The following is a 19,070-nucleotide window of genomic DNA, read 5'->3' on the forward strand; positions in this document are numbered from 1 at the left end:
AGGGTGCAGCGGACCCAAGTAAAATGGTAACTGCACAGGTTCAATACCAAATGAAACAGCCAGCCTTCAATCAGGGATTGGCCGTGTGGTACACCAATGCAAAAAAATATACTCTGTATATGGCAATGTTCACACAAGGAATGCAGAGCATCTGGTTCTTAGCCTATTAATGAGGCGCTATGACGGGCTGCCCAGTGCTAACTATTTATTATTATTATTATTATTTATTTATATAGCATCATTAATTCCATGGTGCTGTACATGAGAAAGGGTTTACATACAGAGTTATAGATATCGCTTACAGTAAACAAGTTTACAGTGACAGACTGGTACAAAGGGGAGAGGACCCTGTCCTTGCGGACTTACCTTCTATGTTACATTCTACTATTCTAAGTTACATTCTACTATGATGCATCCTGTGTGAACAGAGGCCACAGTTTACAGAACCATTTGGGCCCAACTGCACCCTGAAAAAAATATAACGTGCAAAAAAACATGTCAATATATGTAAGGTATTGGTTAATATTCTGGCCATAATATGTAAGCTGGCAACCCGCGTCAAGGGTCCTTACATTTGCCAGTCCTACTCTAACATGAAAACCACAAAAAGAGGAAATTGCCACATACAGAGTATATTTTTTTTGCATTGGTGTACCACACGGCTGATCCCTGATTGAAGGCTGGCTGTTTCATTTGGTATTGCACCTGTGCAGTTGCCATTTTACTTGGGTCCGCTGCACGCTGGTAGTACAATTGTATTGGGGATACAGTATATCTATGGGGGCTGCATTATATTCTGTGGTGGGTCTGCATTATGCCCTATGAGGGGGCTACAGTATACTCTGTGGGGGAGGCATTACATTCTGTGGTGGGCTGCATTATGCTATATGAGGGGGGCTGCATTATATCCTATGAGTGTGCTACATTATATTCTATGGTGGGGACTGCATTATACCTGAGGGGGTCGCATTATATTGTGTGGGGTGCTGCATTATATTCTATGAGAGGGGGCTGCATTATATTTTATGAAGGGGGCTACATTATTTTATGAGGGGGGGCTACATTATAGTCTATGAGAGAGGCTACATTATATTCTATGAGGGGGTGACATTATACTCTATGAGGGGGCTACCCCTCTATGACTCTACCCCAACCCCTGCTACATAATTAAGACGTGTACAATCTTATATTATACCCTGATATTAGCGTGTTTTACCACACAATTGGTGGTCTTGTATTTATTTCTATGTAGCTACATGGTGGGCCTCAAGAATGATTTTCTCTGGTGGGCCCAAGGTGCTCCAGTCGGACGCTGGGTGTGACTAGTTGTGAAATGTATGTGGTCAGAGGCGTGGCCTAAAAGTTGCCACGGCGCGCGTAGCTTCTTCAAAAGTTGGGAGGTATGCTCCTACCTCTATTCTTTCCTCCCAAAATCTACATCCTGTTCCTGAAATACTCTGCTGTAGGAGATTATCCTTCTTCCTCTGCATATCCCTCCCTTTATTCTCTTCACTCATCTCCTAAAAAACTCTGTGCTGCTGAGGGAATCCATTGTAGCTGGAAGATTATGTGCTGAGATGTTTCTTTCTTATTCCAGATATTTCCGCTCTCCGGAGAAAACGTCGACAATCTCTGCTGACTGCACCACAGCTGCAAGGCATGAGTATGTTACACCTTCTAAAATCGGGGCCGAAGTGATGGGTGAGGGCTCCTAATGGGTGTTCTGCTCTGTTGTTCGCTTTTACAGGAATGCCCAGGATGACAAAACATGGCAGCTTTCTTCCTAAGGCCGGGGTCACACTTGCGAGTTCAATACGAGAAACTCGCTTCAAGCCCCGGCACTGCCGCCGGCACTCAGGAACGGAGCATGTGGCTGCATGTATTTGTATGCAGCTGAATGCTAAATTCCCGAGTGCCGGCGGCAGTGTCAATACTTGATGTGAGAGACTCACGCGAGTTTTTCGCATTGAACCCGCAAGTGTGACCCCTGCCTAATACAGCGCCCCCTGTGTACTGGCTATGTGAGGTAATGCAGGTCATGCACATTCACTTTCATATAGCAGAGCTGTGATACCAGATACAACTTGTGGAGAGAATCCTGTGTCTCTTTTGTGTGATTCAAGGAAATGAACCCAGCAAAACTTCACAAGCTGCTCATAGTGGTCAGTTTGACTCGTGTGGATATAGATCAGTGTCCGCACCACAGCAGAGACTCTGCAGGATATACAGCATCATGTGTGTATAGATAAGGAGGGGCTGGTATATATGTGGCCTCAGCTATAGGGTCTCCCTAGGTTGTCGCCTCAGCTATAGGGTCTCCCAGGTCGTCGCCTCAGCTGTAGGGTCTCCCCAGGTTGTTGTCTCAGCTGTAGGGTCTCCACATGACGTGGCCTCAGCCGTAGGGTCTCTCCAGGTCGTGGCCTTAGCCATAGGTCACCCCAAGTCATGGCCTCAGCTGTGGGGTTATCCCAAGTCATGGCCTCAGCTGTGGGATCTCCCTGGGTCATGGCCTCAGGCCTAGGGTCTCCCCGGACCCTGGCCTCAGCTATGGGGTCTTCCTATGGCATGGCCATGGGGTCTTCCCATGGCATGGTCTTCCCAGGGCGTGGCCTCTGCCGTAGGGTCTTCCCAGGTCGTCGCCTCATCTGTAGGGTCTCCCCAGGTTGTGGGCTCAGCTGTAGGGTCTCTCCAGGTCATGACCTCAGCCAGAGGGTCTCCCCAGGTCGTGGTCTCAGCCGTGGGGTCTTCCCAGGTTGTGGCCTCAGCTGTAGAGTCTCCCCAGGTCGTGGCCTCAGCTGTAGGGTCTCTTCAGGTCATGACCTCAGCCATAGGGTCTCCCCAGGTTGTGGCCTCAGCTATAGGGTCTCCCCAGGTCGTGGCCTCAGCCATGGGGTCTTCCCACATTGTGGCCTCAGCTGTAGGGTCTCCCCAGGTCATGGCCTCAGCTGTAGGGTCTACCCAGGTCGTGGCCTCAGCTGTAGGGTCTCTCCAGGTCGTGACCTCCGCCAGAGGGTCTCCTCAGGTCGTGGCCTCAGCCGTAGGGTCTCCCCAGGTCGTGGCCTCAGACGTGGGGTCTTCCCAGGGCGTGGCCTCAGCCATGGTGCTTCCCAGGTCAAGACCTCAGCCGTGGGGGTCTCCCCAGGTCGAGGCCTCAGCCATGGGGTCTCCCCAGGTTGAGGCCTCAGCTGTGGGGTCTTCCCAGGTCGTGGAATCAGCTGTGGCATCTTCCCACGTCATGGCCTCAGCCGTGGGATCTACCCAGGTCGTGACCTCAGCCGTGGGATCTCCCCAGGTCATATTCTCAGCTATAGGGTCTCCCAAGGTCATGGCCTCTGCAGACCTGTCCCTTCTATGTGCCTGGTCTGTCCCTGCAGACATAGCAGGTAACAAGCCTGGCGCCTCCTCTCATTGTACCCCCGGATTGTCGGCTTCTCCTGTCTTGTGTCCGACTTGTTTAGGGCTGCCAATCTGGAGCACTACAATGCAACTCTGCACGATGGGCTGAAGGGTTGGAGTCAAAGTATGTGAACCCTTATAGACTGTGCCCTCCCTCACTGTTGTTTATAACCACTTTTTCCAGGATGTCCCTCCTGACAGCACCACAGGAAGTCGTCCTTATTATCCTCTATAGTAACAGGAAATTACAAGAGGTTAAAAGGACCCCTCCCAGGATCACCAATCAGATCTTAAAATCACACGGTCTCTGACCAGGTGATCTCTACCATACAAGCGAGTAAGAAACTGGTAACCTCAACTGTATATAGGAACATTTGGAAGAAGTTTTGTACAGAGTACAATAAACTGTCATAGACACCTCGAGGCCAGATATCCCAAAGATTCTAGATTTTCTGCAAGAAGGCTTTAATAAAGGATTAAGACCAAATACCTTGAAGGTTCAGATTTAGGCCTTAAGTATCTTCTTCAATTACCCCTTAGCCAGTCATACTTGGGTTACTAGATTCTTCAAGGAGACCCAAAGGCTGAGACCCATGATGAGGAAGTCTGTACCCCCTTGGGATTTGAGCTTAGTATTAAATGTGTTCTGTAAAACACCTTACGAATAGTGATGAGCGAATATACTCCTTACTTGAGATTTCTCGAGCATGCTCGGGGGTCCTCCGAGTATTTTTTAGTGCTCAGAGATTTGGTTTTTCTTGCCGCAGCTGAATTATTTACTGTACATCTGTTAGCCAGCATAAGTACATGTGGGGGTTGCCTGGTTGCTAGGGAATCTCCACATGTACTTATGCTGGCTAACAGATGTAAATCATTCAGGTGTGGCAAGAAAAACTAAATCTCCGAGTACTAAAAAATACTCGGAGGACCCCCGAGCATGCTCGAGAAATCTTGAGTAACGAGTATATTCGCTCATCACTACTTACGAACCAGAAAAACAAATTAAGTATTAATAGTCTTTCCCTAAAGATGGCTTTTTTCGTGGCCATTACTTATGCAAAAAGGATAGGAGAAATTCAGGCCCTATCAATTAGAGACCCATACCTCAAGGTCAGGGAAGATTGTATAATTCTAAGACTGGATCCAGCTTTTCTTTGGAAGATAGTATCGAAGTCCAATATGAATCAGGAGATTGTTTTGCCTTCCTTCTGTCAGCATCCAAAAAGCCAGAGGGAACATTTATTTCACTCTTTAGATGTTAGACAGTCAGTGCTGTCCTATTTAGAGGTTACTCAGGACTGGAGACTAGACTCAAACTTCTTCATTCAGTTCAGAGGCAGGAACAAGGGGTGAAAAGCTTCAAGATCAACTCTGGCTAGATGGATAAAAACCACTTTTTTTTTTTGCATATTCCTCAGGGGGAAAGACATCTCCAGAAGTTATCAGAGCTCATTCGATGAGGGCAATCTACTTCCTGGGCTGAGAAAGCGGGAGCCTGTGTGGACCTGATCTGTGAAGCAGCGACGTGGTCCAGTTTGAACACAATCTGTAGGCATGATAAGTTGAACATACTGTCATACTGTCTGGTCAACAGACTGCCTTCGGGAGAGAAGTCTTCCAAGCTGTGGTCCTGCCCCAATACATTAGTTTGATATTTCTCCTGGTGTGTGTCACGGGGTAACCACAACAGAGAGAAGCCAGAAGACCACAGTGTCTGGCTGCTCCAACTCCTGCGCTGAAAAGAAGCACTTAAACTTCTTTTTAAATGGTGGTAATTTCTTTTGGCAGAACAGGGGTTAATTGGCCATGTTGGGAGCTCTGGGAGTCTGAGCTCTCAACTGAGCTCCGGTTAGCCACTCCTATCCCCTTTATAATCTGGGTCCTGATTGAAACACATCTAGACCTAGCTAATGCTGCATGGCTTGGCGGAGAGGTGTTTATAGGAGAAGGAGTGAGGAATTATCTGTGACTGTTGCGTGGGTTTGTAAGTGTGAAAATTCCCTTCCCTCCTCTTACTATGGTTTTTCCCTGTCCTCCACTTCCTGGTGCATTCCTCTGTTTTATGTGAGTGAATATTTGTATGCCTGGTATTTTCAGTTTCCCTTGTTCATGTTTCCTTGTTCGTTGTGTTAAGGTACCTTCACATTAAGCGACGCTGCAGCGATATAGACAACGATGCCGATCGCTGCAGCGTCGCTGTTTAGTCGTTGTGTGGTCGCTGGAGAGCTGTCACACAGACAGCTCTCCAGTGACCAACAATGCCGAAGTCCCCGGGTAACCAGGGTAAACATCGGGTTACCAAGCGCAGGGCCGCGCTTAGTAACCCGATGTTTACCCTGGCTACCATTGTAAATAAAAAAAAAACAAACCACTACATACTTACATTCCGGTGTCTGTCGTGTCCCCCGGCGTCAGCTTCCCTGCACTGTGTAAGCGCCGGCCGTAAAGCAGAGCGGTGACGTCACCGCTGTGCTCTGCTTTACGGTCGGCGCTGACACAGTGCAGGGAAGCTGACGCCGGGGGACGCGGCAGACACCGGAATGTAAGTAAGTAGTGGTTTTTTTTTTTACATTTACAATGGTAACCAGGGTAAACATCGGGTTACTAAGCGCAGGGCCGTCACACACGCCGATTCAGCGATGTCAGCGGGTGATCCAGAGACGAAATAAAGTTCTGGCCTTCTAGCTCCGACCAGCGATGTCACAGCAGGATTCTGATCGCTGCTGCGTGTCAAACACAACGATATCGCTATCCAGGACGCTGCAACGTCACGGACCGCTATCGTTATCGTTCTAAAGTTGCTCAGTGTGAAGGTACCTTTAGTGTACTGCGGTGCACGGCAGCTCCCCTCTTCCCTGGGTGTGGGAAGAGAACAAACGAAGGGCTGATTCAGGAGATAAGGGAAGAGTGGAGGCCCCGGCATCTTTACCTTCCTAAGTATCCTGGGATATATAGGGCGAGCTAGTGCGCCCCTGAGTGTTAAAGACAGGGAAGGAGCCCCTGGTCCCACGTCACCTGACAGGTGAGTCGTGACATTAGCTCTGACCATAAACCTTATAGATTGTGAGCCTTCGCGGGCAGGGTCCTCTCTCCTCCTGTACCAGTTATGACTTGTATTGTTTAAGATTATTGTACTTGTTTTTATTATGTATACCCCTCCTCACATGTAAAGCGCCATGGAATAAATGGCGCTATAACAATAAATAATAATAATAATAATAAACCGTTTTTTGGTCCATCATGGACTATTACTTCTCTGATGGGGCAACTGCAGCAGCTCAGTCTGAAGGTGGCAGATTTACACACAGTTGTTTTGCAACACCCTAATACATCTGGTGTAGCAATCACATCTCCCAGGCAAATTGTAGTGGAGCCCAAGATGGCTTTACCTGACAGGTTCTCACTGGGTGTGTTACAAGTTTGTGGTTGTCAGAGACGCCTGTAAACTGTACTTTAGGTTACGTTCTGTTTCTTCAAGTACAAAGGAGCAATGTTTGGGGATAATAATCTCGCTTCTTCAGGGGGACCTCCAAGCATGGGTGTTTTCTCTCCCGTCTGTCTCACAGTCGCTTCAGATCGTGGAGAATTTTTTTCTGGCACTAGGCCTTATATACAACAACCCTGACTGCATCTTCTTCGCTGAGTCAACACTGCGCCAACTTCAGCAAAGAGACCGGCCAACGGAGGAGTTTTGCTCTTGAGTTTCGGAGGTGGGCCATGGACACTGAGTGGAATGACCCCGCACTCCATAGCCAGTTCTGTGAAAGGCTTACAGTATGGATGAAGGATGATTTATCCCTGTATGAGACTCCAGTCTCCCTTGAAGTGGCCATGTCTCTGGCAACCCGGGTTGATCGCCGTCTTCACCAAAGACATGCGGAAGGTCCAGGGCCAAGGGAGATCGGGACTGAGTCATCTGAGGAACCCATACAGGTGGGTGCAGCAACTCACTCTGGAAAGCTGTCTGTTGTTCGGTGAAAAGGGGAAATGTGTTTTCACTGTGGTAAAAAGTGCCATTTCGTGGGCACGTGTCCTTCCTGACCTCACAGTAAACAACCGCTGGAAAACTAAGAGGCCTGCTTTGCGGGAAGGTTAGCATCCAGGGTGTAGGACAGAATTTTTTTCCGCCAGCTGAAATTAACCTGGGTGAAATTAAGGTAGCTGTGTCTGCATTTCTGGACAGTGAGGCTGGGATTAACTTGATCGACGTTAGGTTTGTACAGGTCCAAGGCCTCAATTCACATACTCTGTCCAGACCTATACCCATAATCGCCATCGACTCCTCCCCTCTGAAACAGGGGTATTTTACTCAAGTCGTCTGAGCTTTACATCTTCAGGTAGGGGCCATGCACTCTGAGGTAATAGACTGTTATGTGCTAGAGGGTCTGCCCTCACCTGTGGTTCTTGGACTTCCTTGGCTCGCTCTGCACAATCCTGTGGTAGACTGGCAGACTCAGGAAGTAATCAAGTGGAGTGAGTATTGTCAAAGACACTGCTTGGGAACACGGCTTGCTTGGGTGGATACCCAATCTGTGCCAAAATACCTATCTTACTTTGGGAATGTGTTCTCGGATCAGGAGTGCCAAGAACTTCCTTCCCATCGTCCTTATGAGTGTGCCGTTAATATTGTTCCTGGTGCTAAGCTGCCTAAGAGCAGCCTGTGAAATATCTCTGTTCCAGAAAGGCAAGCCATGAAGGACTATATCGCATAAAGTTTGCCAAAGGGTCATATCAGACTATCCTCAACCCGATTGCCGCGGGGTTCTTTTTTGTAAAGAAAAAGATGGGGGGTTTTGCCCATGCCTAGATTTCTGTGAACACAATATGATCACGGTCTGGGATCCATATCAGCTACCTGTCATCCCGGACCTCTTTAATCAGATTGTAGGACCAAAATGGTTTTCAAAACTAGACCTCAGGGGGCGTATAATCTCATTCGCATTAAACAAAGGGATGAGTGGAAAACAGTATTCAATACGGCTGATGGACACTATAAGAACCTGGTGATGCCATTTGGGTTGATGAACGCACCCGACGTCTTTCAGCACTTTGTAAATTACGTCTTTAGTCACCTGGTTGGCAGATTTGTGGTTATTTATCTGGATGACCTATTAATTTATTCACCTGACCTTGAGTCACATCAGGTGCATGTCAGGCAGGTCTTACATATACTCAGAGACAATAAATTATTTATCAAACTGGAGAAGTGTATGTTCTCAGTTGAGGAGATTCCTTTCCTAGGATATGTGTTGTCATCAGGGCTTCCCAGTAAGGTGGATGGTAATGATGTGAGGTGCAGGCAATAACGAGTACACAAGGTTGCAGTCTCTTTACCTCTTTACTGAAGACTTCAGGATCCTCAATCCAGAGCACGATTAACAGGGCTTTCTGAGACCGGCCGGTCCGATGGGCACATCTAGAGTTCCCTTTGCAGGTGGAAATCAGTGCCTACCACTAGCGCCTGTGTGTTGTAGTGCTGAGCATTCGGAATAGTCCTCACAACTTCTGTTCTCGTTCGTTCGTTCTTTCTAATTCTCTCTCTCTTGTTCCAGATGTTACTAGTTTCTCGTCCCCCAGGTATGTTATGGCTAGGACGCACCCGTATGACGGGAAGGCTCAGAGCTCTTCCGGGACCCTAGAGACGCCCCTCCCCCTATGTCTTCGTAGGAAATTTAAGGTAGACAGCCAACCTATAATTAACTGTCCTGCAGAGTTCGAAGTAAGGCCTAGAGTTAGTTACTCCCACGGTGTTCCGGCCACCGGCTACGAGGATGTTGCCTCGGTCTCAAGGCACGACTCCTACTGGCTCTCCTTTGTGCTTGATCTCGTTTCTCACTGTTCCACAATATCCTTCCCTTCGTGTCAATTTCTTAGGATACCGCCGCGGGGTGTGCAGGCGCGGTTCCGTAACGTTCTGCTCTGTTCGCTAGGCACCTGCCAGGTTCCCACGCCTGACAGGGACCCCCCTGTGTCTTCTCCCTGCAACACCCCCTGCCACGGGATGTTGCCTGAATCCAACCCAGTCAGCTCCTGACTAACTTCCTATCCAACCCCTAGTTTTACCAGTGTGAGGAGTGGCCCAATAAATAAAGCCTTTTTCTCCCCCTAGTGGCCGGAGTGTGAAGTGTGCTGGTGATACCTGGTCAGTAGAATTCCTTCAGTGCCATCAGACGTACCATCACTCCCCTTAGCGGCAGAGTGTCATACTGCAACGACCAGATCTCTGGGGCGCTGCACAGTCACCATGCGACAAGTGGGCCTGTGTAACTTCAAATGCCAGGGCTGAATTTTAGTCCCAGTCCGGCCCTGGTTGTCATCCACAGGTTTTCGCATGGATCAGGCAAAAGTCCGGGCGGTATTGGATTGGGATCGTCCTGAGGATTTGAAGGCATTAAAAAGGTTTTTAGGTTTCGTCAACTACTACTGCAAATATCGATATTTGCAGATGATACAAAACTATGTAAAGCAGTTAATACAAGAGAAGATAGTATTCTGCTACAGATGGATCTGGATAAGTTGGAAACTTGGGCTGAAAGGTGGCAGATGAGGTTTAACAATGATAAATGTAAGGTTATACACATGGGAAGAGGGAATCAATATCACCATTACACACTGAACGGGAAACCACTGGGTAAATCTGACAGGGAGAAGGACTTGGGGATCCTAGTTAATGATAAACTTACCTGGAGCAGCCAGTGCCAGGCAGCAGCTGCCAAGGCAAACAGGATCATGGGGTGCATTAAAAGAGGTCTGGATACACATGATGAGAGCATTATACTGCCTCTGTACAAATCCCTAGTTAGACCGCACATGGAGTACTGTGTCCAGTTTTGGGCACCGGTGCTCAGGAAGGATATAATGGAACTAGAGAGAGTACAAAGGAGGGCAACAAAATTAATAAAGGGGATGGGAGAACTACAATACCCAGATAGATTAGCGAAATTAGGATTATTTAGTCTAGAAAAAAGACGACTGAGGGGCGATCTAATAACCATGTATAAGTATATAAGGGGACAATACAAATATCTCGCTGAGGATCTGTTTATACCAAGGAAGGTGACGGGCACAAGGGGGCATTCTTTGCGTCTGGAGGAGAGAAGGTTTTTCCACCAACATAGAAGAGGATTCTTTACTGTTAGGGCAGTGAGAATCTGGAATTGCTTGCCTGAGGAGGTGGTGATGGCGAACTCAGTTGAGGGGTTCAAGAGAGGCCTGGATGTCTTCCTGGAGCAGAACAATATTGTATCATACAATTATTAGGTTCTGTAGAAGGACGTAGATCTGGGTATTTATTATGATGGAATATAGGCTGAACTGGATGGACAAATGTCTTTTTTCGGCCTTACTAACTATGTTACTATGTTACTATGTTACTGTAAGTTCATCAAAAACTTTTTGGTAGTAGCCAAACCTCTGACAGATATGACTAGGAAAGGGATGGACTTTTCCAAGTGGTCCAATCCAGCCAGGGAGTCATTCGATACTTTGAAGAGGTGTTTTTCAACTGCGCTGATCCTCATACAGCCAGACATATCTCAGCCTTTTATTGTTGAGGCTGATGCTTCTGAGGTGGGAGTGGGGGCTGTGTTGTCAAAGGGTGCGTCTCCTGGTAAACGGCGTCCATGTGCATATTTTTCCAAAAAACTGTCGTCTGCAGAGAAAAATTATGACATTGGTAACAGGGAACTCTTGGCAAACAAGTGGGCTTTTGAAGAGTGGCGTCGTTTTTTTGGAGGGAGCGGTTCATCCAGTTATGGTGATCACTGATCATATGAATCTTGTATATTTGGAATCGGCAAAGCATCTAACAACTCGACAGGCAAGATGGGCATTGTTCTTTACCAGGTTTAACTTTTTTGTCACATATAGGCTGGGAAAAAAAAACATTAAGGCAGATGCCTTTTCTTCATTTTTTTTGGGGGGGGAGGAAATAATTGTGAACCGGTACCTATTCTACAAAAAGGAGTGATTATAGCATCTATATGCTCCGAACTTGAAAGAGAGGTTGTTGATGCTCAGGGGGAAGCCCTGATGCCTGTCCATTAGGTAAACTGTTTGCTCCTGTTAATCGTCGTCTAAGAGTCCTTAGTAAACTTCACTATTCGGTCTTGGCCGGACATCCTGGTAATAAAGCCACCACTGATCTTCTTACTTTTTTACGTGATCAGGGATTCTTCACGATGTCCAAGACCTCTCATACTCATCCATCGGGGGCTCTCCAACCATTGAAAATTCCCAGTAGACCTTGGATTCACTTGTAGGTCGATTTTATCATGGATTTACCAGGGTCAGCTATGAAGAAGGTAATTGTGGTGGTCATGGATAGATTCAGTAAGATGTCTCATTTTATTGAATTACCAGCTTTACCGAATGAAAAGTCATTGGTGCAAATTTTCATCAGGGAAATTGTAAAATTACATGGGTCCCTGATCGATATTGTTTCTGATTGGGTGGTACTGTCATGCACAGTGTAGGAAAGACTAAGTGTAACATGAAGGGATGAGGGGAAGGGAGCCTAACACTAGGGAAGGGGGAAGTGAGGACCCCCTAGGCAGATCTAAAGTCATCCTGTCTGCCCTAAACATCCCTATATAGGCGTTGCATATATCGCCGAGCAGGAACCTAATCACTACCTAACCCTGGCAATAAGCCCTGCTTAGGTAAGGATGGGGTATGCACTAGTCAATCCCCACTACAACTAAAAACAGCTGGAATAGGCAAACAAGGGAAAAACTTTGAAGACTCAGAGAGGTAAAAAAAAATGTCCTCCATTAGCACCAAAGAGGAAGATAGCCTACAGCTATAGCTCCAATCCTCCTCAAGGAGAAATGGAAATATCACCGGCAATTCCCAGAAGAAGACAGGAAGTCTATAAATATCCATTCCAGGTATGTCAATTAGAGCCGATAGGAGGTTGCCACTGGGTCCAAGAATCAGACAGACTTGGAAGGCGACTGCAAAGCCAACCGCATAGACCTTCTGCAGCCTGAAACTGTGCAACTGTCTGCAGCCTCTGACACACACGTGACAGGTACAGACTGTTTCCAAGTTTTAGAGGGCATTTTACACCCATCTGGGGATCCATCTGTCATTTTCACCCACATCATTCCCAAGAACACTCATGGCTGTACCAGCTCAAAAGGGTGCTTCTACTCAATACTGAGCAAAGGGTCTGAATACTTATGACCATGTGATATTTCAGTTTTTCTTTTTTAATAAATATGCAAAAAAAATTCAGTCAAGATGGGGTGCAGAGTGTACATTAATGAGAAAAAAAAGAACTTTTTTTAATTCATCCATGTGTCATCATTGTGACACGTACCAGCGTCTGGGAAAAGTTTACAGTTACCGATGTTCCCAGGCGCCGGATACTGAATCCTACTCTCATCATTGTTTCCTGGTCTCCCTGCGATCAGCAAAGACAGGCGACACTGATGACCGTTGTAGTCAGCACACACCACCTGGGAATAGCGCTAACTACAACTCTCATTGTCGCATAGTCTCCCTGCGATCAATTAATTATATATATATATTTTTTTAATGGAAAGGGACCCCCTTTTAACCCCTTAGTGACGGAGCCAAATTTTTGAAATCTGACCAGTGTCACTTTATGTGGTAGTAACTCTGCAACGCTTCAACAAATCCCAGTGATTTTGAGACTGTTTTTTCATGACACATTATACTTTATGATAATGGTAAATTTAGGTCAATATGCTTTGTGTTTATTTATAAAAAATATCAAAAATTTGAGAAAAATGTTAAAAAATTAGCAATTTTCAAAATTTTAATGATTATCCCTTTAATCCAGTTGGTCATACCACAGCAAACCATTAATAAATAACATTTCCCTCATGTTGGCTTTACATCTGCACCATTTGTAAAATGTTTTTATTTTGTTAGCATTTTGGGAGGTTTAAAAATGTAGCAGCAATTTTTCATTTTTTCAAGGAAATTTACAAAATTTATTTTTTTAGGGACTTATCCGTGTTTGAAGTGACTTTAGGGGTCTCATATATTGGGAAACCCCCAAACGTGATACCATTTTAAAAACAGCACCCCCTGACATATCGAAAACTGCTGTCAGGTAGTTTATTAACCCTTCAGGTGCTTTACAGGAATTAATGCAAAGTGGTATGACAGAAATGAAAATGTGTATTTTTACCACCTAAATGCCTCTAACTTCTGAACAGATTACTACAGCCGTCAGACTCTAAGGCCACTATTTGGTCATGAATTGCCACGGCAAACATCAGGACCACACAATCATGATCTCAGGGCACCAACTGGGATAAAGAGGAAGCGCCCACACTCTGTTAACCATATATAATGATGTAGTCACTATTTACAGCAGCATCTAAGGGGTTAAACAGATTTGGACGGTGCAAACACTTATTGTGGCTGATGCAGAAAGTTGTCAGCTATAGTGCACAACCGACAGATGCTGGATTGTCACCTGTATGGGGAGGCTATTCTCTTATACGTCAGGTCAGTTAAAAGATGTATTGGCTGTCATTAAAGGGTTAACCTAATCAGCTGATGGAAAGTTCACATCTGTCTGCTTAGCCTTTACTGGCTAGTAAAGCATGGGGACCCAAAAAGAAAAAGGATGTGGGGTCCCCCTATTTTTACTAACCAGCAAAGGCTGAAGAGACAGCTGCGGGCTGATATTAATAGGCTGGGAATGGAAAGTGCCAAAGGATATTGTTCCCCTCCCAGAACAAGAACACCAACCCTCAGCCGCACCAGAAATGGCGCGTCAATTAGATGTGCCAATTCTAGCCCTTAGCCTCGGCTCTTCCCACTTGTCCTGGTGCATTGGCAAGTGGAGTAATAGTTTTGGGGTTGATGTCTGCTGTTTTATGACCGCTGACATCAAGCCCAGGGGTTAGTAATGAAGAGGCGTCTATCAGACACCCCCATTGCTACGCCCTTAGTCAAAACTAATAAAGACACAGACATAGAAAGTCCTTTAATTACAAATCACTCCGCAACAATTACCCTCTTTTACCTACCGGTATTTATTAACCTAAAAATTCAAAGTAATCCTCACCTGTCCGCCATTAATCCATAAGGATGAGGTCCCACGAAGATCCCCAACTCTGTTACACCCGGGTGGTGAGCGGTGACATTGTTAATGTGACCGCTCTCCAAGCCAGATGAAACACACTGAGTTTAGTGTGAGAACGCGGCTGCAGTGACGAGTAGTGACGTAATGAAGGTTACATCACCTCATAGGCAGTGGTTCTCACGCTAAGCTCTGTGTGAGCCAGCGTGTGAACTGCTTTAACCTTACTGATGTCACCGCTCACAGCGTGAGACATTTTTTCTGGGTCCTCCCTTTTTGCTAACCAGTAAATTTTATTAATTTATTTAAAGCGCGCCATACACAGACAGCGGGTGCTTACTACAACTCATGAGCGTCATCTGGTCATGCTGATCGCAGGGAGGCAAGGTGACGATGATGAAAGTTGGATTCAGCACCCAGCTCCTGGGAATTTCGTTAATTGTACAGTTTTTCACAGATGCTGGTATGTTTCACACTGATGGTGCACACTCAAGGCACATAGATGCCACATATATGCCACATATATGTTGTACATGTGATACATGGATATGGATAGCACTGATACTGGATTTTCCAGTGGCGGAAATGTAAGAATGTGTGAAAGAGGCCTTCAATCTAAATGTGGCTCTCAATCCTCTCTCAAAGCTGAATGTGATTTTCTGGTTTGGCTATTATCCTAAGTCATGTGACAAGGCTCGTTAAAGGGTCAACATTGACTTGTAGAATTGCTACCTTCCAATAGGTGGCACTAGAGTTCTAGCTCTCTTTCTCTCTGAAGAGACAATTTCCATAATTAGCATATTACCCTGAGGAGCATTGCGGCTTTAAGTCTCCTCATCTCGGCATGCTTAGCATGTCGATCTCCGCAAGGAGAAATGATACTTCTTGGATTTCAAGGTCAGAAATGTTGAGGACCACTGCTATAGAGATTAAGAAAGACAACTTCCTGTGGTGCTGTCGTAATTAACTCCAGGAAATACAATGACCAGTAGGACTAATTTTTCCTTTTGTTTTCAGCTAACAGATACCAGAACCCCAAAATCCAGCAATGTTGTCTTGACGGCTCCACACAGTACTCGCAGCACGAGAATTGTAAGAGTCAGCATAGCGAAGAGTTAAAACGGAGAAAACCACATTGTTACCGGGCATATGAAGAGTGCTGCATCTATACCGAAGAGCACATGGTCAAGTCAGTACCACTGTCTAGTTTAATAGAAACCCCAACAATCAACAGGGAGTCATTTCTCATCAGACGCTTTGAGGAACCAATCACCATCACTGTGACACAGAGCAGCGCTGGGAGCAAGGAGACCACGACTTTTACCGTGAAAGTCAACCCCACCCAGGACGTCTCCATACTGCTGAGCAGCACAGTGTTCCACACTAAGGTGGATGTGTTGTTCAGGAATCTCCCCCCTGATGGTGATCAGTGACTCGCAGGGCTGCCATCAGGAATTTCAGGGACCCATAATGGCAATATTTTTGGGCCCCCGCCCAGGCTTCACCCCAGCTCTGTCTCCACCCCTCGACCCTTCCACAATCTTACCGCCTACTCTTGTAAAAACTCCACTTCTGCACTACATCCTCAACAATCACACATTAACAGTTCCCATCTTACACCAGATCACATATATAGCCAGCAGTAGGGTTGAGCGACCTTTACTTTTATAGGATCGGGTCGGGTTTCACGAAACCCGACTTTTTCAAAAGTCGGGTCGAGTGAAATCGGCCGATCCTATAAAAAAGTCGGGGGTCGGGGTCGGCCGAAACCTGAAACCCAATGCAGTGCATTGGGTTTCCATGGTTCCCAGGGTCTGAAGGAGCGGAAACTCTCCTTCAGGCCCTGCGATCCATATTTTAGTGTAAAATAAAGAATTAAAATAAAAAATATCGCAATACTTACCCTCTGACGCACCCTGGTACTAACCGGGAACCTTCCTTCCTTAGAATCAGCCTTCCAGGACCTTGCGGTGACGTCGCGGCTTGTGATTGGCCGCGCGGCCGCCCATGTGACCGCTCGCGCGACCAATCACAAGCCGCGACGTCGCCGCGACGTCACCGCGACGTCACCGAAGGTCCTGGAAGGGCTGATTCTTAGGAAGGAAGGCTGCCGGAAAGAAGCAGGGCGCGTCCGAGGGTGAGTATATACCTAATAGGAATACCTAATATACCTAATACCTAATACCTAATAGGAATATACTCACCCTCGGACGCGCCCTGCTTCTTTCCGGCAGCCTTCCTTCCTAAGAATCAGTCCTTCCAGGACCTTCGGTGACGTCGCGGCTTGTGATTGGTCGCGCGAGCGGTCACATGGGCGGCCGCGCGGCCAATCACAAGCCGCGACGTCACCGCAAGGTCCTGGAAGGCTGATTCTAAGGAAGGAAGGTTCCCGGTTAGTACCAGGGCGCGTCAGAGGGTAAGTATTGCGATATTTTTTATTTTAATTCTTTATTTTACACGTAAATCTGAATTCCGATACCAATTCCCGATATCTTAAACATATCGGGAATCGGTATCGGAATTCCGATTCTAGATTCAAAAGATCGCCGACTTCATGGCCGACCCCACACAGGGGTCGGGTCAGGTTTCATGAAACCCGACCTTGCCAAAAGTCAGCGACTTTTGAATATTTTCGACCCGTTTCGCTCAACCCTAGCCAGCAGCTTTTGTTTCGGCCAAAAGATTTTTCAAACCTAACCACGACAAGGTAGACTCTTGTGGCAGGACCCTCCTCTACTCTAACCTATTATACATTTCTTAAAATATCCAATACTCTTTTTAGGTATATTTTTATTTAAGGAATGAGTCACACACATTTTTTTAAATGACCAATAATACTACATACAAGGGACAAATATAGTGACCAGACCACATATTACCACCACATAATGACTGAATAATACCTCATACAGGGATAAATACTGCCACATCATGAACCGACCACATATTACCACCACATAGTGACCGAATGCTACAATACTGATCATTAATTTAAAAAAAAAAAAAAATACTAATATTACCATAATCCCCAAAAAAGGCTAATTAAAGAAGAGCTCATCCATAGAATTTTACATATAATCAGATAACAAATGGATAGTCGAGCAATATTGGAAATTATATGTTCAAGTTTATTACATATATAAATAATACATAGACAACAAAGGATAAAAAGGCAAAAAATACCAGATAAAGTTTAAATTGTATTTTTTTCAAAGGGTGGTGACACCATAATGCCAGGTCCAGTAAGGTTGGTGCACACGTCTATAAATATCTATTCAAAGTCCACAGAGCATATACAAAACAAAGGGTGTTTTTTTTGTAATTACAGTAAGGAAATTATGCATTAATCAAAAATAAATTACAATCTATCTTGTTAAGCCTTAACTGTATCAAATTGTATAAAGTGCATAGTGCATTAGTTATACGCAGTCACCAGACCTACAAGGCATATATAAGGCTATATAATACAGATATAAATGTATTAATCAATGCTCCCATTCATGAAGTGCAATTATAAAGCCATATATCAATCCATAGTGGATGGCAAAAGATCCTAACATGTATAAGCCAGTGGGGCTAATTAGACATAAGGAGACACAATGAAACCAACCTGTGGTAGGAAGAGGGAGAGGGACCCCAATGTGTGTTTCGCCATGTGCTTCTTCGGGGGGCGTCAATCATGGGCATTACTGCGGCATACACATACAGCTGACATCCGCACCCAATCGCGGCACCGTACTAGTACTGCTCTGGGCACAAATGCACCTCCCACAGAGCAGTACTAGTCTGGCGCGTGTCGCAAAGGGGTTAAAAATAACAGTGTTACTAAAAGGCCCTCTGTATAAAAAAACTGTTCATATTATGACCTAAATAAGCCTCCTATAGTATATGGCCTCCACACCGTCTGATCTATACCTTATCTATGCTTATGCTCAACCTAATTCCAGCTCCTTGTACATTGCGGCCGCTGTCTCCTCTTGCCCTGGGTCCTGGTGAGCAGAAGCATAAGAGGGGGGCCCAGTATTGGTTCAGGCCCCCCTCTTTACTTCTGTTTACTGGGCCCTATACAACAGTAAGGGCTATAATACCCTGATGGCGGCCCTGGCTCTGGCAATATGTAGAGACATATGTGTTTGGGATAGACCAGTAGTGACCCCTCCCCCTGTTGGACTTCCTAGGACTGAAGTTCTCCCAGTGTGCTCCGAAGAACCTATGCAGTTAGGGAGGACTTCTCCCCATTATGGGTCTCTTGCGACTTGCAAGAAAGGGGAGTGCTTTTACTGTGGGTCATTTTATTGGGGTTTGTCCATCTATACTAAACACCAGAGACTGTGGGTAAACTACTGACCCCAGGTTGTGTTGAGGATTACAACCTGGGCGTATATATCTTCTCTACAGGTGTGTCTCAGTTTATCACACCTGCAGAAGTGGCTATAGGTACCCAAACTGAGACTATCTCTCCAACTGAAAAGTGGGTCAGGAGCCAATTGGTGAATGCTCAGTTTGCTCAGATCCATGGTGATACCTGTAGTAAGCTGGCAAAGTACATACCCATATTTGCGATTGACTGTGCACCTCTTTGTCATGGAAGCATTAAGGTACCGTCACA

At 46.0% G+C, this 19,070-nt stretch overlaps 1 protein-coding gene across 2 annotated transcripts in view; it reads left to right on the plus strand.

Annotated features, from left to right (window-relative positions):
• The window catches only part of LOC138662174 (complement C5-like), a 33,345-nt gene extending 16,996 nt beyond the window's left edge, over positions 1–16,349 (plus strand). The window contains exons 4-5 of one of the 2 annotated variants that reach the window (XM_069747430.1): positions 1,598–1,663; positions 4,815–5,700. In XM_069747430.1, coding sequence (XP_069603531.1) covers positions 1,598–1,663; positions 4,815–4,879 — 131 coding nt within the window. In that variant the 3' untranslated portion in view covers positions 4,880–5,700. Of the gene's footprint in view, positions 1–1,597; positions 1,664–4,814; positions 5,701–15,478 lie in introns of those variants that run through there. The other variant, XM_069747429.1, reaches the window with a different exon arrangement.
• Positions 16,350–19,070: the final 2,721 nt, after the last annotated feature.

The sequence above is a fragment of the Ranitomeya imitator genome, chromosome 2 (genome assembly GCF_032444005.1).
Source record: "Ranitomeya imitator isolate aRanImi1 chromosome 2, aRanImi1.pri, whole genome shotgun sequence".
NCBI lineage: Eukaryota > Metazoa > Chordata > Amphibia > Anura > Dendrobatidae > Ranitomeya > Ranitomeya imitator.